This window comes from Colletotrichum fioriniae (assembly GCF_027942845.1).
Source record: "Colletotrichum fioriniae strain IMI 355084 chromosome Unknown scaffold_20, whole genome shotgun sequence".
In the NCBI taxonomy this organism is placed as follows: domain Eukaryota; kingdom Fungi; phylum Ascomycota; class Sordariomycetes; order Glomerellales; family Glomerellaceae; genus Colletotrichum; species Colletotrichum fioriniae.
The window spans coordinates 436,818-463,675 of NW_027076856.1; the positions used below are offsets into that span (position 1 = coordinate 436,818).

Consider the following 26,858-nt stretch of genomic DNA (forward strand, 5'->3'; position numbering starts at 1 on the left):
ATGGCGGGTGACGCGAGGAACGTACGCGGTCACGTGTTTCAGACTTGGAGGCAAGCCACACTTAAACGGCCCCAACAACAGATCGATTCCATGACACCGCCACGCGGGGTACCGGTGCCGCCACAAATCGCGGGGCCTTAATTTTTTTTTCTGCGGCACTAGCATTTTGCAGGTCGCAGTCCGGCTTCGAGAAGAGCAGAATCCCAACCACCACTTCCAAGTTGGCTTCCAAAAACGGCAAAAAATCATGTCGAAACGCTCTGCTGATGTCGAAATGGGGGACGCCCCCCTCAAGGGTGGCGACCGCCCTGAGGGAATGGAGATTGACGAGAAGGCCCCCGACATGGGCGAGTTCGAGGACGAATTCGAGGATGAGTTCGAGGAGGACGAAATCATGGAGGCCGGTGTTGATGGACGACCTGACGCAGAGAGAGAGGCCGAGGAGAGGGAAGGTATGAAAGCAACAGCCTCGCGACTCAGAACTTAGCTGACCGGCTTAGCTGCCGTCGATCAGGGCACTTTCATCGTCGGACGAAACAAGCTTGAGGCTGGACAGACACTCGCGCCCGACGTGTCTACCTACGAAATGCTGCACAACCTGAGCACACCATGGCCCTGTCTGTCTTTCGATATACTCCGCGACAGCCTCGGTGACAACCGCAAGGTCTACCCCGCCACCATGTACACCGTGGCCGGTACACAAGCAGAGAACGCCAGGGCTGGCGAGAACCAGCTGATGGTTATGAAGTTCAGCGGTCTGAGCCGTACGGAGAAGGACGACGAGGACTCTGACGATGAAGACGAAGATGGCGACGAGGACGCCGAGCCCATTCTCGAGCACAAGGCGATTCCCTTGAACTCGACCACAAACCGAATCCGCGCCCACCAGATCCCCTCGCAGGATGCTTCCAGACCTCCCACCACCCTCACAGCCACCATGACCGAGTCATCCAGCATCTTCATTCATGATATCACTCCTCACATCTTCTCCTTCGATAACCCGGGCACCGTCATCTCCGCGCAGCAAAACAAGCCAGTATCGACTATTCGCGCCCACAAGGCAGAGGGCTACGCTCTTGACTGGTCCCCCCTTGTTCCCAGTGGAAAGCTCCTCACTGGTGACAACGATGGTCTCATTTACGTCACAACCCGCACCGACGGCGGCGGTTTCGTCACCGACACCCGGCCATTCCAGGGTCACACCAGCAGCGTTGAGGAAATTCAATGGAGTCCCTCGGAACAGTCTGTCTTCTCATCCGCCTCGAGCGACGGCACAATCCGCGTTTGGGACGTCCGTAGCAAGAGCAGAAAGCCCGCTCTTTCAATGCAGGTCAGCAACCACGATGTCAACGTCATGTCGTGGTCACCCCTCACGACGCATCTGCTTGCCTCCGGTGCCGACGATGGCGAATTCGCCGTCTGGGATCTGCGCCAGTGGAAGCAGAGCTCTACCTCTGTTTCCGATAAGCCCTCGCCGATTGCCAGCTTCAACTACCACAAGGAGCAGGTCACGAGTATTGAGTGGCACCCCACAGACGACAGTATTATTGCTGTTGCGGCGGGCGACAACACCGTCACCCTGTGGGACTTGGCAGTCGAGCTGGACGACGAAGAGAGCAAGGACACCGGCGGCGTCAAGGATGTGCCGCCTCAGCTGTTGTTCGTCCACTACCTGTCCAATGTCAAGGAGCTCCACTGGCATCCCCAGATTACTGGTAGCTTGATGGCTACTGGTGACGAGTTCAGTGTTTTCCGTACGATTAGCGTTTAGACGGATGGTTAGTCAAAAGTTAATGGGATACCAACTTTGTTTGTTCATAATGGATGACTTTTTGGCGTGTCCGTTTTGTTGCTATACTCGGATCTGAAGAACTCTGCATGGCTTGGGCGCTCACGGATGAGGAGCCGATTGGTAGGAATCAAAAGTCGTATATTTTGTTACACAAAGCCCTGAGTTCTCTCGTATAACGCAGTATGCTCGATGTTTGCTTCCCTAGGTATGACCCGTTTGTCACATGAAAGTGTCTATTTCAGGTGTCATATTGGATTCTGGTTACGAGATGGAGGGCTTCTTTTTGAGATCCCCATTCGAGTATCCAAGAGCGGTTGAATCTTCGGGTAATCCTTTGAGGTTTTCGTGATTGTCGAATGTTGCTCAGTGTTACCAAAGACAAGGGGCGCGAGACCGAGCGCCTTTGACATAAATAAAGACGATACGTCGCCATTTCAATTGACAACCCTGAGAGACATGAGTCGAAAAGTAAGCCAATACCACTAGATCATTAAATTCTCTTCAACATGCGGTATCTTGCAAGTCTGGCGCTTCTCTGCCATCTGGCACTTGTTGCCCCTTCTACCCCTGGTAAACACGCCGCACGCACTGCAGCAGTCTTCGAAGTCGACAGGTTCTTCGCGGGGAGTCTTCCGCCAAGCACAAGAAACTTGTAAGCTAGACTACCTACGAGATAGCGAGGGACATATCGTTACAGAACTCATTGCTAACACGAACCGAAATAGTGTCATATTCTCGGTTCAGCCAACCCCCGGCGCCGACTTCGCCAACTGCACCATCAACACGGACACTGGCCCCAAAGTACCGACGGTCGACAAGGTGGTCTGCATTGAGATCAACTCCATTACATGGAGTCTGGAACCGATGGGGACAGGGATGCATTTCAGTGTTTGGTGGGCTTTTACTAGTCATGCTTCGTTGCTGGGCGGGATACACCTCGACGAGTCGTATTTCAGGGACACTACACTCGCAGATGGAAGCAAATCACAGAGCTATGTGGGGCCGCACAAATTCACCTTGGAGACTACCATGGTGATGAACAACCCCGGAGGCAAGAGAGAGATGGAAGGGAGCATGGAGTAATTGCAGTGTAGCTTGTTGAGGCACTACAGGGAGGATAGTGTATTTGAATGTCAAGCTTTTTACTTAGGGGGCATATCTTGGTAATACTAGAGGTCTGCGGTCGAACCTCCGTAGGAATGAATCTAGTTCTGATTAGTTTCGTAACACTATCTTGTAAGGGTCTAGGGTTTCACTCACAGTCTGATCAAAACAGCCAGTAGGCGTCTGATAAAGATATGCCCCCGTGTTGATAAACACCTCTTGGTTCTCGCAAACAAGCCATGCAGCCACGTTGGGCCTGTTGATGTCGGGCGTGCTCCACGTAAGCGTGTCACCCTGGAAAGCAAAAGTTCCATATGTGCCCTTGCTTGCACTAAACCACGTTTCTAGCTTTCTCTGTGTCTTGTCTGTCGGGTTCTCGACATTAAGGTAAAGCGGCGATGATCCAGTCAGATGTACGAGTTGGCCGTCCTCAACTTTGAACTGACCTGCGCTGCTGGGTGAATCGAGGTAGGCTTTGCTGGGCGTGCCGGTGGGCTTAGCCTGGAGGTAGCTGTGGAAGTTGGGCGAGGCCACGGCACGGATCCAAGACCATCCAGACACGAGAGTTGTAGGAACGGACCCGCCGCCACCTGCAGCCGTGGTGGTCACGGTCGCAAGAGTGGTAGTTGCGCGAGAAGTCGTACGGGTGTTCGTGGCCGTTGCGATAGGGGTGGTCGAGGTTGAGACAGGTCTGCTGGATGCAGTTGTTGGAGTGCTGGATCCTGGAATACATTGGGAGTAATAGGGGCTGTTCCAAAGATCAGCGGATAAATTGTTACGTTAGAATGATATATCTACTTCAGAACTGAGCAGGTGTAGCCGCTAGTACAGCTTGTGGCTCCAGTCCAGCCGTTGCCACCACCTATGACTGTGTTAGATACTGGTTTCAGCATGATCAGGTGAGGCTATCATGAATTACATTGTCCCCAAGCTGGTACTGTTGTCTGCGCTACCACAGGACTGACGATCAACATTGCTGTTAGGCCGCTGGCCAGGACACGTAGCAAGCTCATCTAGAAAGAGTTCAAAAGAATGCGAACCAAGCCTTTGGTGGTTGCAACAAGATCTGTTGACAGCTTGGCGAACGACTGAAGTGGATGCCAAGTGTGTATGGTTATATACTCGAGAAAGGCCAAATAGGCTTCTCCTCACGTTGCATCCAATCCCAAAAGCCTGTCAGCTGAAGAGCCCCGACGGAACTAGATGCTCCTCTCGTTATGGTCCATCTTTGGCTCCTGCCCTGAGAGCTCCGGGAGTCGTGCAATGTGTTCTGTGGGCGGCGGTAGTAAAGGCTATATTTGACCAAACTCGTCGAGGGAGCGGCGTTCCGAATAGATTAACTACAGAACATGACGTTGCAATGCGATTGATTTTCGGAACCGAGATGAGAGTAGCGCTCAAAGTACATCACGTTGTACAGCGTACTGGCTTGAAGGAGAGTTTTACCGGAGGGAACTCTTCCGGGCCTGAAGTGGTTGCCGGAATGCCGAGACCAACGCTATATTCATTTGGCAACGGTTGAAACTTCCATCATCACAACCAGCATTTGAGACGATTGAGAGCCGAAGTGGCTGAATGATATAATATACCTCCCTGGCTATTATTCTTTTCCCAAGAACCAAACTACCAAGCGGAGGATGAAAGAAGCCAACTTGAGGGGCAGTAGGAAAGAGTGAGCTCTTATGTGATCGACGGCGTCTACTCGATCAAACTGCTGCACGACCGATGAATCCGCTCAAGACATCAAGTAGAAAGGGGTCAAGCCCAATAACTCCAGCGCCGTGGCACAGAAGCTGCCAGAACTCCAGCCGGTCATCACTGCCACTCTCCAACGAGCCGATACAGTTGCCACCTCCAGTTGCGCCAGCGACGAATGTCAGCGTCAACAGAACCCAGCCGATGGCATCTTCCATGCAAGTGCTACCCGAAGGCTGCCGGAACTCAATAGTGCGGCTGCTATCGTGTCCGAGCAAGCGGGCAAAGTTCCACTTGTAGACTTTTCCGTGAACGAAATCTCTCTTCCTCCCATGTGCTCTTCCGTACGCACTGGATGCCGGGAAGAGGCACATTGTTTCTACGACGGCGGTAGTCCCTCGTTGGGACGCGACATCAAGGGCATCGAGACAGTCTTCGAGGGTCTGACACCGAGATAGCACCGGGTTTCGGCGGTTGCTCTGGCACCAGTAGGCGGAAGCTCTATCCTTCGGGACGAGGGCATCGAAGCAAGGCTCATATGTCAGGATTGCCTTGCCCAAAGAGGCCAGCTGGAACGATGAGAACTCCCGATCTGCCTGGCTGACGTGTACATGAGTGCTGCACTGCGGAAGCATCTGAACGGACGAGTGCTTCTGGACGGCGGAGAAGATGTTGTCTGCATCTGATAGCCACTGAGACTCGAGGTTGAAGACGGGGGAAACTAGCTCAAGTGCCCCTGAGCCGTCTCAGCGTCAGAACTCAGGGTTTGTTACGTGACTTGATATACTGACAGTTGTTCTTGGCAGGATTCTGAGGGATCGTAATCTCCTGAACTATGGACCACTTGCGGTAGTTCCCATCCACCTTTTCCTTAACATGATTGCTGACACCTTTCTTGGCTAAGCGACTGCTGGTGTCATGGGCCATGGATAGCCAATTCTTGTGCTTCTTACTGCTATTGAGAGATAACTCGAGCTCAAAGCCAAAATTGAGGACCTGGTAACTGGACATTTTGGAAGAGATTGTATACAACGACGATATGGGAGCTTCGGGTTTGGTGTAAGAAAAAGGAAGTGCTTGCTATCTACGAGCCCTCACTCGAGAATCAAGGGAACATGTCTTATATCCTACGTCTCAAGTGATAACCAGGTGAGATCCACCCAGTCTTGAGCGGGTCTGATCATGTCTATCGCTTATTGAGCTCGCGAATGAGCTTCTTACGACTCATAGACGCCACCTTCATCGATATCGCGGCCTTTCCAACGGTCTTCTTGACAACATCGTCACTTAGACGATCGTTCCACTCGACATGATACATACCGCCCCCGAGACTCGGAATTCAATACCCTGTAGTCGCTTCGAAGATGAGCCAAGGGAAGCCAGCCACAGGCTAACATCAATCGATGCCACTTCATGCCGGGCGAGACGCTCATGTCTAGCGCTTGGTGTCATGTAATAATGGTTCCTGGCGACCCCAAAACCCCAGGACAAGGAGAGTTCATACCCCTGAGGCTCAACTCAACGTCGAGCCGTGGAGGGTGGGGGCCATATCAGGCTAGAATATACACATCTCACTTGTTTCTGAATAAGGGTTGGCTGTCAGCTCAAGGCGCTTCGAGCCTTTTGAAGGCAGCCTGGTCTTCTAGGGGAAAGATCAACTCGATAAGGTCAGAGAGCCGGCAGGGTCAGTACAAGACTAGACCCAAGATGGCCGACACCACATGAGATATCCCCGACATCCCTGGAGAGATACATGGTACCTATCCCCCGAGCCTTTCGCGCTCAACTAGGCGCCGGCGACGGCCGTGAAGGTGTGAAAGACTAACTTGGAGGGGCGGCGAGAGCCGTGGATCGAGTTGGGAGTAAGGGGGCGACGGGCGCTTTGAGGTCTGGGGGATTGCGACTTTGCGAGACACCTGATGGGGTCATCTGACGCAATGACAAAGGGTGAATGAGGGGTTGTTGGTTAATGGACTCGATGATCCCAGACATTTTGTCCAAAAAAGCCGCCGAGGGCAGACAAACATTCTATTATGAGAGCCGAGGGTGTTGGTAATCCTTCAGGTACCGTGTGTTGCCGTCACTCGACGATGGCCGGCCGGCGTTTCGCGAGATCGTGATTTTCCCTCACATATACACGGAGTGCCAAGACGGGATTCTCAACTGGGCTCGACACTATGGGCGCTTGCTGGTTAAAAGAGATATGAGACGTCAGAACTCGGTGTCCTCTAGCCCGGAAGAGTATATAGTACGGCGAAGTCATCTCGCAAATGAGCGTCAATACGGCAGAGCTCATTAAGTTTGATGTCGGTTCCAATGACAGAGAGGCCGACAGTAGCATATAGAGCATGGCGAGACCATAAGGTACGACGGCGTTGAGTGTGAATGATGGGGAAGATCGATCGCAATGAAGAGTGAGAAACAAAATGACGAACGTTCTCAGCAATCTCATAATAGGAGCTATACCCGTAGAAAATTGCTCACACGGATTAAAGCCCTTTGAGCACTGACGAAGTAGTCAGCAACGATAACGAAACATCAGTTAGGAGAAACAGAAAGTCATGAGGATCCAGTGACTCGGAAACCATGCAGAAGATACCGATTCGGCGGCCTGCATTGCTAGACAGATGGGCCAGCGATCTGGAGCACATGCAGCAGGCCGACCTAGGAGAGTCAGAGGTCGATCCAATGAGCAAGCTGCCAGGTGTAAGGTAGTGTGTAAGATGCAAGAGACGCGATAGTGACAAATTGCTTGCAGCGACGGCTGTGGAGTTCTCGACTGGACTTAGTTGGAGATGACAGCGCGGGGCGCAGCCAATGACCGAAATTAGTGTTCCCTCAAATGTGCTCCGGAGCACCTGGAAGGTTCCTCGGCCGCCGACCCCACATTTACCGCTGGAAAGAGAAGCTGACGAGATCACTGCCGTCGCTGACGAATGCCCTCACTCACATTCACTCTTACTCTCACTCATGCCCTCACTCATGCCCTCACTCTAGCAAGTCCAAGTGAGCCTTTCGCCATATAAGCCAAACTGCCGCATCCTCAATATATACTAACCGCTTGACGAAGACACAACGCTACGGATTTACCGACGACGTCATCTCAATTACTTTACCATACATAGTGACATTCAGCTTTCATCCCATTCCGCAACACACAACACTTACAACATTCACCCGCCAAAATGGTCGTCCTTCACGCCACAACGCTCACAGAGTTCACAAACCTCCTCTCATCAAACACATACCTTGTTGCCGACTTCTACGCAGACTGGTGCGGCCCATGCCACGCCATCAAGCCGATATACGAATCCTTCTCAAACACTCACGGCCAGCCGGGCTCCCTCGTCTTTGTAAAAGTGAACGTCGACTCCGCCCAAGATATCGCCCGACGCTATGGCGTGACCGCGATGCCGACCTTCATGTTCTTTGAGAACGGCCAGCCCTACAACGGCGGACGGAGCGTTATCCGCGGCGCCGATCCCAGGAGCCTGCAGACCACCGTCCAGGAGCTGGGTGGGCTGGCCAAGAAGAGAACCGCCGAGGCGGCCGCAAAGAAGGCCGAGGCCGAGAAGAAGAAGAAGGAAGCCGCCGCAGCCGCCGAGAAGGACGCCAAGCCTGATGATGGTTCCACTGTCTCTGGCGGCTACACCCTCGGCGGCAATACGGGCCCGAGATCGGACTGGAAAATGTCCTTGAGGGGGTGATTGCCGCCGTCGCGTTTCTAATCATTTCCAGCCGAGTCTCACACCGCGGCTGTCGCGCCGCTGTGCACATAGGATTTGGAGGACGGGGTAAACTTTTGGTTGTAGCGTAGCAGAAAAAACATCAATTTTGTTTCATTGTAACTCTCCAAACTTTTCATGCCCCTCATCCCTCATTTACGCCGCTTTGTTGCTTTGTTTGGCCACCCAGAAAATGCTACCCCAACCGATATCCTTGGGCTGTCTAGTCTGTCTGTATGAAAAGATAGTAAAAGAAATGGAGATATATGCCGCCGTCCTTGATCATCTCTTCGCAGCCGTTATTGTGTGGGGTATCTGTAGTTCTTGATCATGATAGATGCGCCTCGTCGTATCGTGCCCAACCGGTCAAATCCATCGCTGTCGAAAAGAAGAAAATGTGAAGTTCAAATCAAATCCCAACAACCTTCTGTCCTCAGACAAAACTCCGCTCATGTATCTGCCTGTTCGTTCCTACCTGCCGTCATCGGCAAGCTTACCACACTTGACACAGATCAGGCGTTGTCTGCCACCAACTCTCTTCGCTTTGAAATCCTTGCTCGCACATTTTTGACAAGTCATTTGTTCGCCGTCTTCGCTGGTATACTCGGAGCTTAGACGGCTGACAACCGAGTTCCGAAGACGATTCCCGATCCGCGAATTATCTGGCTGTAGTAAATGTTCATCTACCTCAGCTTTATCAGCAGCATCCTCAATGCTCTTCGTTGTGCCTTTGTGCTCCTCTTGCACGGCCAAATCGTATATGCCCGCACCTAAACTCTTGCGGCGGGAGGCTTTAGTTCCATTACTAGCCGACGTTTGCATCGTGTCTGCTGTGCTCATGCTGTTTCGCCCCTGGCCAACCTGCGATTGCGATGTGTTGACATTACTAAAGGAAACCGATGATCGCAAGGATGATATCCCTCGCCATCGATTGAGATTCCAGAAAGAATAGCTGGCGCCCGCTGGATCAAGTCGGAGCTCGTCGCTTTCGTCGTCATCGGCGGATAGAAAAGAGAAACTCGGGGTCGGAGGAATGGACGGAGCCCGGTCGCGGGAAGCCCGGCTCGATGTGGGACTAGCTGGGAGTTGCGGACGTGCCGGTGGTGATGATCCACTGTATGGTTGTTTTCGCGCTTCTGATGCAAGGTTGGATGCACTGTTGTTAATTGGCGTCCGTGACGCCTTGTTAGGCGATAGAGAGCGGGGGCTTTGAGATGCTGTAATGATCATGGAGCTCGGGCGTCCACTTTCAATTCCGTGTCGCCAAGTATTGATGTCGGAGCTCAGCTGAGCACCACCACCAGGGGCTGCCAAGCGGGAAACCGAGCCCCGGCGTGAGCGCGATTGGCTACCGACACTTGTGCGCGTTGCTACACTTCCGCTGCGTCCAACAATGCTTCCTCCCATGCGGCGGGAGAATGTAGAACCTGTTTCCCAGTTCTCATGGCGGCGTTTGATGTATGCGCAGTCCTGGCGGAAGACCTTGATGCCCCCAGATTGGTCCGTGGTGACAAGAATTTGCCCATCAAAATGTTTCGACTTCTCGATGTAAGCGGGAGATTCTTCCGGTCTTTTGATCTTCTGCTGCTTGATCTGAGGCTTTTCGTCATCCGAGTTACCTGCTTGGCTGGCAATGGACTCCTCGAGACTCATTAGAGTGACCGGGGGAGGGTTGCAGAGGTCGTATAGAGGATCCCCCGAGCCACCAAGGAGCTGGCGCGATTTTGTCGGCGCGAATATTGCTGTTGAGACTCGATCTGAGTGCGCGTCAAAGTATTCGCAAGGCTTCTCCTTGTCCGATTCTGCGGAATGCACAGACCAGATATACGTTCTCTTGTCTTCGCTGCCAGACACTATCCACTGTCCGTTGTCGCTGAAGTCGGCGTGGATTTGACTGCAAGTGTTTTCGTAGCCCTTGAACTTGGATTCCAGGCTCTTGTCGCGCAGATTATAGATGCGTACTCTTGAGTCGTTGGATGTGATCAAAACCTTAACTTCGTCATCAATGACCATCGTCTTGATACCAGTAATCTTGCTGCCCTTGGCATTCTTGCCTCTCGATGATCGCACATGCAACTGTGAGTTCTGTTTGAGACCCTCCGTGTCGTGGAACATGCACATGCCAGAGAGCCCTCCAGCTATGGCAGTTTTTCCGTCAGGCGAAAACGCCACAGCCGTGATGAGATCAGATAACTGGATAGAGTAAGCCACAGCTTTGTCCGGAATACTCCAGAGACGCAGTGTCGAATCGAGGGATCCCGCAAGAAAGAATCGGTCGTCAGTAGGGTGAAACGCTATCGACGTGACAAAGTCCTTGTGTTTGAAGGTGCAGAGACATTCTTTCCTGCTGATGTGCCATAGACGAACAGTCTTGTCCATCGACGACGACAACAAAAAGTTGTTCTTGCTCCAACTGAGATCTAGTACCTCACCGGTATGCCCTCGGAACTCGTGAATCGGCTTGCTTCGAAAGACAGGTGCACTCAACCTTTCTCCACTAGCCCCATTTGCGTTTTCCTCCTCTTCGTGACGACGCCGCTCCTCGTGCGTCGTTATTACAGCCCATACCCTCACAACTTGGTCTTTTCCCGCAGCAGCAAAATATTTGCCATCAGTGCTGAATTCCGTTGCCCAAATAGCCCCGCTTGTATTCGATCGTCGAGTGTCGATTGATGCTGTCGCCGTCGTATTCGTGTCGTCTTTCGTGTCGGACTGTGGAATGAACAGCTCCTGAGCAAGAAACATGCGATTGAACTCGCGGATCTTTTTGCTGTGTGCCTTGACCCGGATGTACCTTGGAGGTTCTTTATGGTGGGGTATGTATCCGGACCCAATGACTGAACCAAACGCCTGGGCATTGGTCCCATCTATTCGATGATCACTGAAGACAGAGTCCTCGTCGTCTTCGCGTCTTCGTCCACCTCGCATACTCAATCGACTTAGGAATGATGGCCCTTTTCTACAATTGGTCAGTACCACTAGCATGAATGAAGGGACTCAAGAGTGCGTACTTTTTGTCCTTGGTGGCATCGAATGCATGCGCAGGAAGCTTCGTTGGCTGCTCTGGAACCTGAGTCGGACTATCGGGGCGTTTGCGAAGCTGAGGAGGAACAGTATGGCCAGTGTTGGTTCGCATCAGAATGTGCTGTGGAAGGTCAGCAACCAAAGGCTATCCCACAGCCATGTCAACGGCGGCGACGAACTTGAGATAGCGGGTCAATTGCGGCAGGAGATTGGACGGCAACTGGCGAGGGCTTGTCGGCCTTGCCGTCCTTTGCATTCGGCGTTGTACTCCGGACGAGCTTCGTGGGTGTCTTCTTGGCAAAGGTCGGAAAACTGCTGCCTATACAACGATTAGCATCCACCGTGTGCGCCACACAGGGTCAATGACAGTGCCCTGTCCCAATCTTGAACAACTAAGGGCCCCCTCGGTGGCTCCAGTGCGTGGCAGATCCGCATATCTTTACGTACCTTGAGATTCTGAACCCCCAGGTGACTTCTGGGCAGTCGAGGAGCCTTCACGGCTGAGGGGGGTCGAGAGACGAGGTTCAGAAACGGGGGCCGGGGGCGGCAGTGGTGGTGGTGGTGGTGCCTGGCCATCTTCGCGACGGCCAGCATCCATGGATTTTATGGCAGAGGACGTAGGGGTCGACATTTCCCATCATGCGAACGCCGACAAGGGAGACAGCCGCGTACAAAGTTGCAGGCACTTGGCCGTTTGTGGGCGTGGGAGGTAAGCGCGGGTAAGCTGAGTAGGTCGTGGGCCTGACTTCGAGGTGTGGTGGTCGTCGGTGGGTGGTTAAGTGATTCAAGATGTAGTAATACGAGTGATCCGAGACACCCGAGCTTCACGAATGGGATTGGAGCAGTGTGACGACGGTGGGCGGATGATTTGACGGTCCAACGGGGAGGCCGGAATTCGCAGACGGCCGATATTGCCGTCGCCGCGGGTGGCCGTGAATTGGACGGTCGGGCCTGTCTACTGGGTATATCGCTCTCCTGGATCCCGTCGTTTCCGATACGAATTTCTTTGGGAACGAGAAGAAGCGGACTTTGTCCTGGGCGCGGCGCGAGGTTTTCTCCCAAAGAGAACCAGCGCCCGCTTGCTCGACCGTCGTTGGTCAAACGCGGTCGGTGGTGGTGTTTTTTGGTGGTTGGGAGACTGGGTACGTATTACGCGGGTTCGGATTCGTCCAGTCCGCGTATTCCGTATGCTAAAGCAAGGCACCCACACAGCCCGCGTTTCCACCCTTTCTTTGATGAACAGCTAGGTAAGGTATGCCTAGTGTTGGTCGGTAAGCAATTCCAGAGCCTGCTAGTTGCCCTTTGCGTCGATTTGGGCTGGGTTGGTAATTTGACTGTAAGGAACGAACGTATCTGTACTCGGAGCAAAACGCTGTACGGAGGGGAGTAATCAACAAAGACAAAGCTGCATGTCTCCGTCGATTCTCGGCTGGATCCGCACAGCTTCCCTTGCAGATGTCCAGGATGCACCTGCTTCGAAGAGGGCAGAGTGTGGGGGAACAGGAACGCAGAAACGTTGCGTTTCTTTTTCTGGCGCAATGAGTCGGAAAAAGATGAGACTGGCCCAGATCTAACCGTACCCTGGCCGGATCCAAAAGCGAAAAATAGAGTCTGGAGTAATGGGTACCGAGCCGAGGCACGAGGCAATTGGCGATTGAGTTTGCGCGCAGTTGACACTCGGAGCGGAAATGACGATGTCAAAGGTATGCTGACGATGGTTTGTTTCGCCCTCCAGAGTGCGCAATGACGACTTGGAAAAGTATTTGCCTCGAAGATGGAAGCCGACAGAAAGGATGAGCAGGAGAATGGTCGAAATGAAATAGAACCTTGGAAAGAGGAAGGCACAGAGAGTGGACCGCAAGGAGGTAAGGTAAGGTAGTGGAGGAAAGTGCGCCGAAAACAGCAGGCTGGCGTCAGATGTAAGAAACGATTGCGAGGGGAATCGGAGACAAGACTCAGTCACCCATTTTGTCCCGTGAGGTAGCACAAGGCGAAACTCAAGACCACACACACACACACACACACAAAATCACATTGGAGGCTTGGAGCACTGACACCAGGCTGGAACTTGGAACTGGATCGCCTGCTTGCTGACGCCGACACTGGACGATCGCCACCAGCCAGCTTATTTGATGCATCCTCGCTCCTCGGTAACCAGGGGCACAGCAAATCATCCCCCTCCAGAGTCAAGGCTGTGTTGTGAATGCAGAATGCCACGGCCCACCCAGCAACCTTTGAAAGTGGCACTCTGGAGGCTGCAGCTGACCGTGGTTTGGTTGCTCCATATGTAAGTAGCCTTTAAGAGAAGTTCAACTCTGGTAAGGCTTACAGGCTCAATGATCCAATATTTAATCCATCCAGACACCTCCAAACATGGCGTTTTGTTGGAAAGTTTAGGGCTGGTTAGTTTGCAGTTCATAGTGAGAAATGGGTATTAGATACACTTGCGTGCTCCTCATCGCTTCCCCAAAAACCTCCCCACCCTTCAATTGTGCGCGCCAGCATACTAAAGAAATGATTAAGCTGTTATGCTGAGTACCTTAACCTTATGGGCCGTGGATAAAGCAAGGGGACTTTGAACAATGGCAGGGTATCACAAAGATGACGAGACCCATGACGTCGATCTACACTCGCCCGACTGTGCCCGGAACCCAACTCGCCTAAGTTAAGCCAGACGATGGGCACGCACCGCGCGGGGGTTTTGGTTGATACCCTTAAGAGGGACCAGAGGGTCTGCGTGCCTGTATTCGTAAATGAGAACTATCAACGGTTTTTAGGGCAATTTGCTGAGACAAATGACTTCAGACGAGTCTACATCGAAAAGGATCTTGACCTCAGCCATGCTTCAAGCACCTGGTAGCGAGACAAGTGGCAGTTCTGAGGCGTCGGGGATTCGTCCAGTGTTCCAATTTCATAATAAGAGATAACCGTGAACACTAGCCTGGAGCAGTGGAGCTGAGTGTCTCTCGACCTCCAGGATCATGGAGGGAAGATTCAAACCCAATTGTGCTTCCCCATTTTGGCCTTTCACGTGGTCATGGCCAAGGTAGAGTTTCTTGAGCACTTGGAGAACCTTAATCACCTGAATGGAGGCTCTGAGATGCGTCTGAAGACGAGGATCGTTATCGGACCTGTCTCCGATAGATAGCGATAACGATAAGAGAAAGAAACATTTGGAGATACGTACTTCGACCCCGCCACTACAGTAACTTAGCCCCGCGCTCCTGGCGTCACGTTCGGAGATACAGTGACGCCCTAAAATGATGCGCAGTGCACTCCCTTCCCCACCAGCTACCCGACCTGAGAGCCCAGAGGCAATTCAATCTGCCAATCTGTGTCCAGATATTTTCAAACATTCTCGATCTTCGTCATCGTCGCAACTTCAATTCTTTCCGACCGGAACCCACCACTTTTTTACCCCCTCCATCGCGTGCCTCAGTAGCACTTCCTCTAAAAAAATATGAAGCTCGTTCCCACCAAGCCGTCGCAAAATATTGCAGAGGATGCAGTTACTCTCATGCCCGAAGATTCTGAGGATATGGTTAGTACACCAATCCACTCCATCCCGTCGCCTGATGCGCCCAACGCTGCGACGTTTTGCGACGAGATGCTATTCAAAACGCACCAACTCAGTCCGACTAACAGCACAATAGTGGCATGCCTACAATCTCATCACACCCGGCGACCTCGTCATGGCGCATGCCGTGAGGAAAGTCGTCGCCGAAACGAAAACCGGTAGCACGATTTCCGAACGAGTCCACACCGTCCTTGCGATCCAAGTCAAGAGCACATTCTTCGACCCCATTGTCGGCCAGCTCCAGGTCAGCGGCGTGGTCAAGTCGGAAAATGCCTACGTCAGTCTAGGCCAATACCACACGCTTGACCTCGAGGTCTCTCGCCCCTTCACGTTAAGCAAGCCGCAGGGCTGGGATTCGGTCGCCAAAGACACGTTATCAGAAAGTCTGTCGGACGACAAAGATGGCGCCATGGCTGCCGTCGTCATGCAGGAGGGCATCGCCAACATCTGCCTCATCAGCCAGTTCCGCACCGTCGTCAAGCAGCGAATCGAAAGTGTCATCCCCAAAAAGCGAAGCGCCGCAACCGAAACCTCACAGGGCATGACCCGCTTCTTCGAAAAGACGCTGACCGCCCTTCTCCGAACCGTCAACTTTGACACGCCGAGACCCTTGCTCCTCGCCAGTCCTGGGTTCACCGCGACCGATTTCAAAAAGTACATTGCGGACGAGGGGAGGGACAAATCAGACAAGAAACTGTCGGGAATCGCTAGGGAGGCGGTCGTTATTCACACGAATTCGGGCCACGTCCACAGCCTCAACGAGGTTCTCAAGAGCCCTGAGATGGGCAACAAGCTCAAGGACTTCAAATTCACCAAGGAGACAAAACTGATGGATCAGTTTTTCGAACGACTCCGCCTAGAGGACGGAAGGGCGTGGTACGGAACAACATCAGTGGCAAAAGCGGTCGCCGAAGGTGCCATCGGCCCTGGTGGCGGCGTCCTCATCATGAACAACTCGCTATTCCGCAGTTCGGACATTCCAACGAGGAAAAAGTACGTGGCCATGGTGGACAAGGTCAAAGCGGACGGTGGCGATGTCAGGATCCTCAGCAGTGACCACGAAAGCGGTAAGCGGCTGGACATGCTGGGCAGTGTTGCTGCCATTTTGTCCTATCCTATTCACGATTTGGACGACGATGAGGATGAGGATAGTGCTGTTACTAGCGGTGAAGCTGGTGGCGAGTCAATCATCTGAGTCGAGAGCGGATGTATATATACGAGATAATGATACCAAACAAATTCATGTTGAAAAGAAGAAATGCATAGAAATTGGAGATAAAAAACAACATTGTAAACTCATAAACTTGCGTAGGTGACTCGGCGCATCTTCAATTGCCCCAATGTTCGGGCATACAACAATATGGAAAGGATGATACCCAATCTTGGTGGAAGGTAGCGATAGAGGGGCATCAATGGCGGGGTAATCAGCGCTGCCCATTGCCCCTCCCCCTCCTCTCTGGCCCTAGCCCTTGCCCTGACGTAGGTACCTGAACATCCTGGGCCGCCGCCTGTGCTCACTGAACCGTCCGGGTGAGACACGATTCGTGATCCAAGCAACAGGAGTCTCCGACAGCGCGCAACAGCTCGGCATAGCAACACCGAACACGCAGCCGACGGGACAAATTGGATGGTGCAAATGGCGGGGGATCACTCCTCATCTTATCCTGGACCCGAATGACTAATAGCCTCATTCGGGAAGACAGACGTTGCCCAAATTGCGGCTGCAAGTGCCATCGGCCAGCTCATGTTTTTCCTTCACCTCATCTCATCTTCAAAAAAGCAAAAACTTATTAAACCCATCGCTTTCTCCGCGCACCATTTCCACAACATGGCGTCCGCACTCACACTCCAGTCCAAGCAGAGGCTGAACAACGGCCTCGAGATCCCTGTGCTCGGTTATGGTGTATGACTCTCTCCCCTTGCGCGATTATCGTGACCTTATTACTGACATCGATATAGCTATGGAAGACGTAGGTACAACTGGAACCACATTATAACATCCAACATCCAACATTACCAACACCGATTACTAGTGCGCCCGAGCAAGCTGAAGAGGTCACTACCGAAGCTCTCAAAGTCGGCTACCGCCATGTGAGTTCCACGGCGTCAGCCTTGACTTTTCGTCACCTACTGACTACCATCACAGGTCGACTCGGCGGCTTCGTACAAGAACGAGGCCGGCGCCGGAGCTGCCATCCGTGGTGTCAAGGATATCCCCCGCTCCGACGTCTTCTTCACCTCCAAGGTTCGCTACATCAACTACGACGATGCCAAGAACCAGGTAAAGGATACTCTAGAAAAGACCGGCCTCGACTACATTGACCTGATGCTGCTTCACTGCCCCTATGGCGGCTCAGAGGGCCGCAAGGGTGCTTGGAAGGCCCTCGTCGAGGCCCAAGAGGCTGGTCTGGTCAAGTCCATTGGCGTCAGCAACTACGGCGTGCACCACCTCGACGAGCTCGAGACGCACATCAAGGAGCTCGAGGAGGAGCGCGGCGGCAAAGGTAAGGGTGGCGCTATCAACGTCGCACAGTACGAGATCCATCCCTGGTGCGCGCGCAACGATATCGTTCAGTGGCTCCAGAAACGCACCGTCGCTATCGAGGCTTATAGCCCTCTGGTCAGGGGTGAGAGATGGGGCGACAAGACTCTAAAGGCCTTGGCTGAAAAGCATGGCAAATCAGAGGCCCAGATCCTGCTGCGCTGGAGCTTGCAGAAGGGCTACATCCCTCTCCCCAAGAGTGTGACACCCACTCGTATCCTGGATAACACCAAGATTTACGATTTCCAACTCACGGACGAGGACGTCAAGAACTTGGAGACAGACGAGTACTCCCCAGTCTGCTGGGATCCAACTGTCAGCCCCTTGGATGGACCAAAGAGCGGTTGAGACCACCCAGGGTCACTGGCGATGTAGCATAGCTTAAGCTCTTTCGTTTTCAGCGACACATGTGTTCACCATGTTAATCAGACAAATAGACGTAGTAAAGTACCATACATGTGCAAAAAATACAATGCCCGATGCCCATAGACGCGTAGCCCGTGGCCGTAGCACCAGGCCCGTAGGCTAACGTAGGACGTCTTATGATCACGTTGATAATCACTGGGATCCGACCTTTAGCTGACAGAATGAGCTCTTGTTTGATCTCTGGACAATGAGCTGAGCTGATATTTGGCCATTGGCGTATGATTGTCATGGCAAACGTCGTATCAAAGACAGGGCTTAAAGACTACCTTGTGACCACACCCTCATCCTGGTTCGCGCTGGGACTTGTCATTTTTTGATCATCTCACAGTTCTCTCAGTTTCAAGCACTTGTATCAGTATTGATACGCCGAGAAATACCGTCAAGACTGGCGATGAATTCGTTGTCAACATCGAGGCATAAATCTATCGCTCTCAAAGCCAGTGACAGCTCCAGTCAAAAGTAGGAGACTCTGAGCTCTTCCGTAGTCTCTAAATACCGTATTTGAAGACTACTGCGATAGCAAGCGCGGTGTAAATATCCATTGCGAGGTCACGGTCGCCCCTCAGACAGGTTTTGGTCAGTCTGGTATCATGTTACCCTATTCTACGTTAGACAGTTACAGGAAGCCCATCATTATAGTCGATGCTAAGAAGACCAGGTATGCTTTTTTCGCAAGTATACAGACCAATAGGAACTTTTGATGCGTAATATTATGTACTTTTACATTCTAGAAGTCTGAAGAACCGCGTGTTCTGGACATCAAGATTTTGGCCACAGACTTTGTTGATTTCTGGCAATTCACCAGAGCAACCAATGACTAATATGAATAGCCCTAACGGTACTATTGATCACGCGGCATTCACCTCCGTGTACTATTGTTCTCTTTCAAAAGGCATAATGCCCCGATCCTGAAAGCTAGCAAGAGCCAAGTTACCATTGACCTGTGCAAGTCCTAGACGGCCATTCCACAGCCTATCCGTGGGGCTGTCGTCTGTTCTTATTGCAAGCCCTGCCAATTCATTACCTTGTTGTTCAGAACAAGCTTCTGACTTTTGAGGGACTTCCATTCAATAGAGTTTGCTTTCAACCTTGGCATTGACAGCTCAGACTACCCCAAAGCTAAGGCATTTGAACCTTAAATGAGCTCGTACCAGGACCACAGCAACTCCATGTTTGACTACAATGCTTGGGGTGGGTTGTCGTTGAAACGAAAGGAGAGCCTTGAGAGAAATCTGTACCTCGTCAAGATCCTTTCCAATTCAACTCGTGAGCGATAAGTAAGGTATGTTGAGAAAACCTCCCACTCCTTAACACTGTCGCAGATGGAGAACGATGTGTTGCTGACAAGGGGGTGACAACTCAAAGAAGAAGACGACAACTTATTCCGATAAGACAAATTAAGTCTTCGGATCAATCAGGAAGCCCAAGACCTCAGGGCAGCTCGTTTAATCGCCCAATTTTCGTATTGAACTAGGTATTCCACTTGAAACCGTTGCGGGGTTGTGTTGACTCTTCCGAGTCTAGCTCGAAATCTTCAACTTGCGATGGATCCGGTGACGACGACGGACAGGCAAGTTGCAATAATGCTCAAGCTTTGAGGCGTACAAAAAGTGTGTTGTAATCTCGGGTCTATGCCGTAGAATATAGTACTCCGGCTCGGTATCCCGCAGTGGTGTGATGGCTTCTGCTCTGCCAGGTCCGGCTTGCGCTCTGAGCCTCTGTTGCTTGATGATTCTGGCGAGTCGCGCCAACAAAGCACAGGCGAAAATGAACCCTGAGTTGCACAAGAGGAAACCGACGGACGATCTCATCTATATCATTCCGCCACTTACCGTTGCGCTGGATGCCGATCTACCCGTGTGGGCAGGACTAATTTCTCCGTAGGCTGAATCGACCCACGATAGGGGGCACGTCCACCTTTATTACCAAATGTTTCAACTAGGGGCAGTATCAACTAAATGAAGGCTTACAGACTTATAAGACCAAAAGCATGGGGCTTGGCAACTTTTCTCACGATAGCCAACCGCATCACGCTCTTCTTCGATTTTGAACTTTTGCCAACTACAGAGACAGGATCTCTCGTCATTCGCTTTTCCGTTGTTCTTTTTACTCAACAGTCCTTACAAGATGCGCAACTCAATCATCGCCGCCGCCGCTTCCCTGGCTCTGGGAGCTAGAGCCGATATTTACCCCAACTACGAGTATGGCAACATGTTCTACCTTGGCCCTACCACCGGTGGCCAGTACATCACCAAGGCTACCTACAGCATGGAGGTTCCCAACCCGCCCACGAACTGGGTAAAGACCGATGAGACCCAGCGCTGGCTCTCCCTTTGGATCGGTGTTCAGGACAATCCCAACAACGGCGACGTGCTCAACATGAACTTTGTCCAGCCCCTTCTCAACTGGGGACCCGATAACTCCGTCTGGGGCTGCAGCGCTCCCAACACGCAGTGGTGTGCTGCTGCTAGCACCTACCAGCCCAGCGGTCAAATTGGCCAGGCCTACGTCCCGGTCAACAAGGAGGCCACTCTTGAGTTTGAGAGTATGTTTGCCATGCCAGATGCTATTGCGAGACCAGTTTGCTTAAAGTGCCATAGTTTCTCTCAACTCCTCCACCGACATGATTGACCAGAAGATCTGGCAGAACGGAGACCTCATCTCTTCCGAGTCTGACTGTAAGTGACGCCGATATCAACTTCCAAGACGAATGCTGACATTGAATCCACCACAGCCAAGGGGATGAGACCTGCCGTCTTCTACTCTGGCAACGAGTGCTACGGCGATGGCTGCGGTACTCTGCCGGCTTACAAGTACACCAATATCACCCTTGTTTTCGACAAGGCTGTTACAAACTTGGCCGACATCATCTCTTACACCAACGCTACCCACACGGAATGGCAGACGAAGGACAACGGTATTACCTGGACCGTCGACTCCATCACTATTGCGGAGGATAACTTGACCGAATAAGCCGACAATCTGACTCGAATCACTGAGGTTGTTTGTTGTTCAAGGCTTTCAATTCCTGTAGATACTTTGCCAGCAACGCCAGCCGTGTCAGGCTTGTAGAACCAATGTAGATAGCAAATTGCATACACTGTAGGGCGTCATTGCCTGCTAATCCTCTGAACAAAGCGCCATGTCAACACTAAGGCCTTTCAGTATGAGAGAGTTTGCAAAATATTAAGCGACGGGCTGTCAGTAACATATCTTATCACCGTCGCGTCTTGTGTACAAGAGTCTTCGACGTCGAGAGTGTGGAGAATGCCAAGGCCACGGACACTCGGTGATCACAGCGTGGAGCCCGGCTTGGAAAGATGGGGCGCCGGCTTGGCGCAAAGAGAAAGATGGCATCCTGGCGGAGTTAAGACGGTGCAAGTTTGAGAGGAGATCGCCTTAAACGGATATCCTGTAGCCTAATCGTGAAGGAGTACGTCGATATCTGTGGCAGTCCAATGGGTCTAGTTTCTGGGTAAGCGCCGCCCGATGGCCAAGCGTCGGAGCTGGGGATTCCCAATACGGAAACTCAAGTTTCCGGCTCCCGGCTACAATCAACGGACTTACCACAAGCTAATAAGCCTAATGCGATGCGCCATTGATGGATGGGAGCGTCGAGGGAACCGAATGTAAATTTTCTTAAGACATTTTGCGCACTTAGATTGCTTAATGCCGGCAGAGCCAACAGATCATAGAATACGATTGGAAGTTAGCGTAAAAAGTGTGATGACGTTGTCTGCAATGGAAAGACCTCTTCCGTTTGAAAGCTCATGCCCACAGCGGAGCGTATTTACGCCGCGTGTACCTGTAAATCCGAGCCTAGCGTACAGTCTCATGCCTCACGATGCACTCATTGTCTTATGATGATGATCCACAACGATGGGTCTTGGTTGCAGAAGTACCTTTTCCTCGATCTAAGAATGCAACTTTTTTCCAGACGCTGAAGAAATAGATATAAAGCCAACCATGCCGTTCACCTGGTCGGAAAATACCACAAGCTCGTCAAACTGGTTCCAATTGAAGCATTATCAAGGCCAACTCCCTTGAGTGATCACCATCATCGACTGTTCTACTCTTCAATATAAAACCCTACCGTCTCATTACTCAGATATTATCTACACAATGGCCCCCAAGACTCTTCGATTTGCCAAAGATCAGCCGGAAGGCTTTGTGAATCGTATAGAGAAAGTTGCCATCGTCGGTGTAAGTACCTCTTCAACTACATCGGGAGCCCCAAGCAAATCACAAGAAAAGAGACTGACAAGTCTAAGGCTGCTGGAACCATGGGAAAATTTGTAGCTCGGGAGCTATTGAAAGGTGGAAAACACTCGGTCACCGCAATTACTCGACATGACAGTGATTCAAAATTGCCCGACGGTGTTATTGCTGCCAAGGTCAACTACGACGACGAGAGCTCGATTGTGGAGGCTCTAAAGGGACAGCAATACTTGATAATCACAATGAAGTCCACCGTCGGCCAGGAGACCCAGAACAAGCTTGTACGGGCTGCGGCCAAAGCTGGCGTCTCTTACGTCATGCCGAACGCGTGGGGTCCTGATCCGAAGAACGAAGACATGATGAAAGATGCTCTTCTTGGTTCTTCGTTTCAAGGAGCTGTCAAAGAGATTGAGCATCTTGGGGTGAGCGAATGGATCATCATGTCTTGTGGATTTTGGTACGAATTCAGTGTGGCCGGCTCGCCTAATCGATATGGATTCGACGTGAGAAACAAGTCACTCACCCTATTTGATGAGGGCGATATCAAGATCAATACTTCTACCTGGTCTCAGTGTGGCCGCGGACTGGCCGCTTTCTTGAGCCTCAAGTGGTTGCCTGATGACAAGGACGATAAGTCTCCCAACATCCAGAACTGGGCCAACGATGTGTTCTACGTCTCGAGCTTCTTGGTCTCTCAACGAGACATGTTCGAAAGCATGAAGAGGGTCACGAATACAACAAACGAGGACTGGCTAATTAACCGCGAGAGCTCGAAAAAGAGGTGGGAGGCTGGCTACGAGGCACTGAGATCAGGGGATAGGAGTGGGTTTTCGCGAATGATGTACTCGCGCATTTTCTTCTCCGCGACTGATGGTGACGTCGAGCACAAGCACGGGCTGGCAAATGTGGCCTTGAACCTCCCGGTGGAGGATCTTGACCAGGTTACTGCAGAGGCAGTAAAGATGTGCATTTCAGGAGAATTAGATTCCTACTAAAGTACCTTGCTGTGGAAACAAGCCTTATCCACAATTCCCATTCGGCTTCCTTTGATGATATTTGATTGTGACTTGCGGTGGAAGTAGCACCGTACCTTTGCCGCATTGTGGCAATGAGAACGAAGGCAGAAACAAGGATGAAAGAACCACTGAATTGATACTTCCGTGACTGGCCCTTGAGACTTATGTGAAGCGCCAATGCTGGAAGTAGAGCCATGGACGATCATGATCACCCCATCCTTAAGTGATGTTGTAACCTCTTGACAATCAGTAAAACCCACCTCAGGTAATTTTTATCTTGACGGAAATTGAGCCCTTCTTAGTTTGTACGACGATGAGATCATGGTCGTAAGATATATCTTCGACCGTGGTTTCAAACAGATTGGATCTCGGTATGACGCGGAGAGCCATCATGGCCACCATATGATAGACTTCGCAATATGCCAAGCTGAGAGGCGCCGTTAGCATTGAGGACCGAGAGCCTTGACTTCTGAACAAGCACTTACTTCTCACCAACGCAGGAACGACTGCCTTTTCCGAACGCGAGAAGGAACTTCTGCAGCTTGTGATTCGGCTGGCCATCGATCAACCAGCGCTCGGGAATGAACTCCTCGGGGTTTGGGAAGAGTTCCTCGTTCCAGTGGTTGATCATTGATGTCATGCCAACTGGAGTTCCTCTAGGAATAAGCCATTCCTTTTTACCGTCACGGGTTCTGTAAACCAAGTCCTCCTCGCGAGCAATCCTGGCAGATCTGTGCGAGACACCAGGCATCATGCGAAGAGACTCGTGAATGACTGCCCACAGGTAAGGCTTTTGTTCGAGCTCTGTCCATTTCAGGTTCGATGGGTTGAGACCTTGCAACTGTTCCATAAGGCGAGCATAGGTCTGGGGCTGGGCGAGAAGGTAGTACGTCACGACAGTCAGAGTAGCCTGTGTCACAACAATTAGCAACGCGGCACTTAACGGGAAGGAACCCAGTCTCACAGCAGTGGTCTCGGTACCTGCGAGTAAGAAGTTGAAGCCCTCTCCAGAGAGTCGGTACAAGGATTTTTCTTCTTCGGGAAGTGTCTTGGATTCCATGAGATCGGCAAAAACTCTTCCATTTTCCGGGTTGCTCAGAGCTGCCTTGATATACCCGGGGATAACAACATTCATCTGTCTCATGACAGACTTGATGTCTTCACCCAAGTAATCAGCCATCATAGGCATTACTTGAGCCATTTTACGACCAAGGGCGTTGTGTCTCATCATGTAAGCACTTTTGAAGAAGGACTTCACCCAAGTAGCAAAGTTGGGCTCCCATCCTTCCTGAGAGATGAAACCCATAGGCTCTCCAAAAGCATACTGGGAAATGATATCCGCAGTGAAACAATTGAATGCCTCCTTCACGTCGAATGGCTCCTTCCCCGCCGAGCGGAGCATTTTGTCTGCCGTGAGCTGGGCAAACTCCTGCACCTCGCCCTCAAGTTTAAGCATTTGCTGACGCGAAAAGAATTTTGACAATGCGCCCTTGCGCATTCGATGAACCTCATGATTGACGGTGGAGAAGCCGGTAACCGAAACAGGGCCTGCGCCGCCGGTGTTGAGCTGATGTTGCCACTTATCGCGGATACGGCCCGGACCGGCATAGATTTCGTCAGTGAAGTAGGGGTCAGATACATGAAGTTCATCCGGGTTAATTCTGACAATGGGCCCTGTGATTTATGTTGGTCAGCAGCGGGTTATGTCTCAGACTAGGGCTTTCGTTGCTTCTACCATAATGCTCGTGCATCCGTGCAATGACCTTGCCATATCTGCCAAGCAACCACCAGTCAAAGTACGCTTCATATAGGTAAGATGCAGCTGCGATCTTGGGACCAGGAAAACGCGCTAGCGGATGGAATGGCGAGATATTGTACAAGGCTATGGCGATGTGATAAGCGATATAGAGACCAATAAAGTAGACGACTGCATTGGGACTCAGGGCAGCCCTGAGGCCATCTATGATGGCATTGGAGGCCATTTCAGACACAAATCGGTGAACTGCCTTTGATGAGTGTGCACGAGAGGGCAGTGTTTTCGACGCAACCTCTGCTAAGCGTAAGTTTATGTGACACCTACCTTTCCAATGGATATATACTGCATACATCTTTTGCCAGCACCACCCAGGCAGTGCAGCTCAACTCACTTTGGCCCACCTGCCACCGCGACATTGATAAAAGACGTGCGCTTACTGGTCAGACGAGCAGCTTTCATGGCCTGTCTGGAGATCAAGACTCCAGCACAACCATAACGAGCCCCTGAGAAAAGGAGCAATCTTGACGAGAGGAGCCAACTAGCGTTTACTAGTGCAGTGAGCCTGCGGGGGCGACCCACAATGCCCAGAAGGACCTAGAGCCCGTTGAAGAATCCTAAATCAGCCAACAGCACCGACCGTCGACGCATAATATAGGTACCGTGGCTAGGTCAGCCATTCGAAGTGCAATAAGCGAGACACTCTGTACCGTGGTTCTTATTGGAATTAGCGATGATGACTGATCTTAAACTCAAAGCTCACCGTATACGCTAATCTTGATGGAAACAGCATGATCTAGACCTTCCCCCCTCCAGCCGTGGGAGGAAGGAAAAGTAATTCGAGGTTGCGCTACAACTTTATCCTTGCCGGGACTCAGAAGCCTGAGACATCATAACGGGACACACAGAGATACCGCCTGAATGCAACGTGACCAGCACACGGCACTAAGACGAATCTCTCAATGATCTTCAAGCGTCCAGGGAACCCGAATGGAACGGACCGGGGGCAGATAATGGAGACACATCCACTGCCTCTCCACTTTAGGAACTTTGTGACACTTGGTTGTTCACCATCCAGTCGGGGTCAGCATTTTTCTCTCGCTAAATATCAACAGGCAACCGCAGTTGTATCCGTGATTAAGGTACTAAGTAGTGAGCTGCTGTTCTTTACGACACGTCTCGATGCCGATTAGAAGTCCAAACTGCAAGTCAAAAGGGCTTGTAAACACCCACATATGGATCGTATTGTTGTGTCATCAGGACTGATGTGATATTTCTACCACTAAAACAACGGGATACACTCAGAGCCCCCGCGATCTAGAGACGCGTGCTCCAAACCAATGGCCAACCAGGGTATGATGGATGGATCTTGTCGATGATGGAGTCATGGTTCCCGCACGACGATCAAAGTATCAAGCGATGAAGTTCTCTATACTGAGTGACTAGAGGACTATCATCTCACTACTTCTGACCAGCGAAACATGCCTATCAAGCGTCAGTGCTTCAGCGTGTGTCAAAGTCTTAGACAGCCTCCTTTCGGAAAACTGATCATGTGCAGGGCCCGACTGCCGAGTTGTAATTCTTCATCAGGAATAGTTCATGAACCTTCATTCGGGGACTGCAGGTTTTCACTCTAATTTGAGGAGAAGATCAACTACTTGAAATGTCTTTCTAGAGATGTACGGATAGTCATCTTTGGGCACCCGATTGAGCGGCCGCGTGCTAATCCCAGCCCGCTTCTCTCTGCCCAATCCAACTCTACATAATCTAGCTATTGGCATGCGACGTTCTGGTGAGACTGAGCGGAGCAAGTCCATGGTCACCGGCGACTGGCAAGGGCTAAACCCGAAGAGAGACTTTGTAGGATTAGAAACACAGGGGTCAGCGGATGCCAAGCATTGGTGACTTTTTGTAAGCCATGGTTAGGAACGACGAGCCCCAGGAGCTCAGAGAACCAACAGGTTAGAAGGGACATCCATTCGTACA

General features: G+C 51.6%; 10 protein-coding genes across 10 annotated transcripts; 6 read left to right on the forward strand and 4 right to left on the reverse strand.

The window, feature by feature from the left end:
• Positions 1 to 247: 247 nt before the first annotated feature.
• rrb1 (Ribosome assembly protein rrb1) lies at positions 248 to 1,771 on the forward strand (the record flags this gene model as incomplete). Its single annotated transcript, XM_053197158.1, has 2 exons — positions 248 to 452; positions 501 to 1,771. The coding sequence occupies 2 exons, from the start codon at positions 248 to 250 to the stop codon at positions 1,769 to 1,771; spliced, it is 1,476 nt and encodes a 491-aa protein (XP_053045465.1).
• A 1,190-nt stretch (positions 1,772 to 2,961) lies between these two features.
• On the reverse strand, positions 2,962 to 3,629 carry N0V96_012042 (uncharacterized protein; the record flags this gene model as incomplete). The annotated part of the gene is made up of 3 exons (XM_065759480.1): positions 2,962 to 2,997; positions 3,053 to 3,407; positions 3,541 to 3,629. 3 exons carry the CDS (start codon positions 3,627 to 3,629, stop codon positions 2,962 to 2,964), a joined length of 480 nt encoding a protein of 159 aa, XP_065611934.1.
• Positions 3,630 to 4,602: 973 nt separating this feature from the next.
• Positions 4,603 to 5,602, reverse strand: N0V96_012043 (uncharacterized protein; the record flags this gene model as incomplete). The annotated part of the gene is made up of 2 exons (XM_053197159.1): positions 4,603 to 5,327; positions 5,383 to 5,602. 2 exons carry the CDS (start codon positions 5,600 to 5,602, stop codon positions 4,603 to 4,605), a joined length of 945 nt encoding a protein of 314 aa, XP_053045466.1.
• A 2,174-nt stretch (positions 5,603 to 7,776) lies between these two features.
• N0V96_012044 (uncharacterized protein) lies at positions 7,777 to 8,298 on the forward strand (the record flags this gene model as incomplete). Its single annotated transcript, XM_053197160.1, has 1 exon — positions 7,777 to 8,298. The coding sequence occupies one exon, from the start codon at positions 7,777 to 7,779 to the stop codon at positions 8,296 to 8,298; it is 522 nt and encodes a 173-aa protein (XP_053045467.1).
• Positions 8,299 to 8,787: 489 nt separating this feature from the next.
• N0V96_012045 (uncharacterized protein) lies at positions 8,788 to 11,500 on the reverse strand (the record flags this gene model as incomplete). Its single annotated transcript, XM_065759481.1, has 2 exons — positions 8,788 to 11,094; positions 11,495 to 11,500. The coding sequence occupies 2 exons, from the start codon at positions 11,498 to 11,500 to the stop codon at positions 8,788 to 8,790; spliced, it is 2,313 nt and encodes a 770-aa protein (XP_065611935.1).
• Positions 11,501 to 14,800: 3,300 nt separating this feature from the next.
• Positions 14,801 to 16,112, forward strand: DOM34 (Translation factor pelota; the record flags this gene model as incomplete). Its single annotated transcript, XM_053197162.1, has 2 exons — positions 14,801 to 14,881; positions 14,994 to 16,112. 2 exons carry the CDS (start codon positions 14,801 to 14,803, stop codon positions 16,110 to 16,112), a joined length of 1,200 nt encoding a protein of 399 aa, XP_053045469.1.
• Positions 16,113 to 16,745: 633 nt separating this feature from the next.
• Positions 16,746 to 17,807, forward strand: N0V96_012047 (uncharacterized protein; the record flags this gene model as incomplete). Its single annotated transcript, XM_053197163.1, has 4 exons — positions 16,746 to 16,820; positions 16,877 to 16,887; positions 16,951 to 17,008; positions 17,064 to 17,807. 4 exons carry the CDS (start codon positions 16,746 to 16,748, stop codon positions 17,805 to 17,807), a joined length of 888 nt encoding a protein of 295 aa, XP_053045470.1.
• A 1,845-nt stretch (positions 17,808 to 19,652) lies between these two features.
• N0V96_012048 (uncharacterized protein) lies at positions 19,653 to 20,858 on the forward strand (the record flags this gene model as incomplete). Its single annotated transcript, XM_053197164.1, has 4 exons — positions 19,653 to 19,744; positions 20,003 to 20,430; positions 20,486 to 20,563; positions 20,620 to 20,858. 4 exons carry the CDS (start codon positions 19,653 to 19,655, stop codon positions 20,856 to 20,858), a joined length of 837 nt encoding a protein of 278 aa, XP_053045471.1.
• Positions 20,859 to 22,007: 1,149 nt separating this feature from the next.
• Positions 22,008 to 23,098, forward strand: N0V96_012049 (uncharacterized protein; the record flags this gene model as incomplete). Its single annotated transcript, XM_053197165.1, has 2 exons — positions 22,008 to 22,088; positions 22,157 to 23,098. The coding sequence occupies 2 exons, from the start codon at positions 22,008 to 22,010 to the stop codon at positions 23,096 to 23,098; spliced, it is 1,023 nt and encodes a 340-aa protein (XP_053045472.1).
• A 502-nt stretch (positions 23,099 to 23,600) lies between these two features.
• On the reverse strand, positions 23,601 to 25,101 carry N0V96_012050 (uncharacterized protein; the record flags this gene model as incomplete). Its single annotated transcript, XM_053197166.2, has 2 exons — positions 23,601 to 24,793; positions 24,855 to 25,101. 2 exons carry the CDS (start codon positions 25,099 to 25,101, stop codon positions 23,601 to 23,603), a joined length of 1,440 nt encoding a protein of 479 aa, XP_053045473.2.
• Positions 25,102 to 26,858: the final 1,757 nt, after the last annotated feature.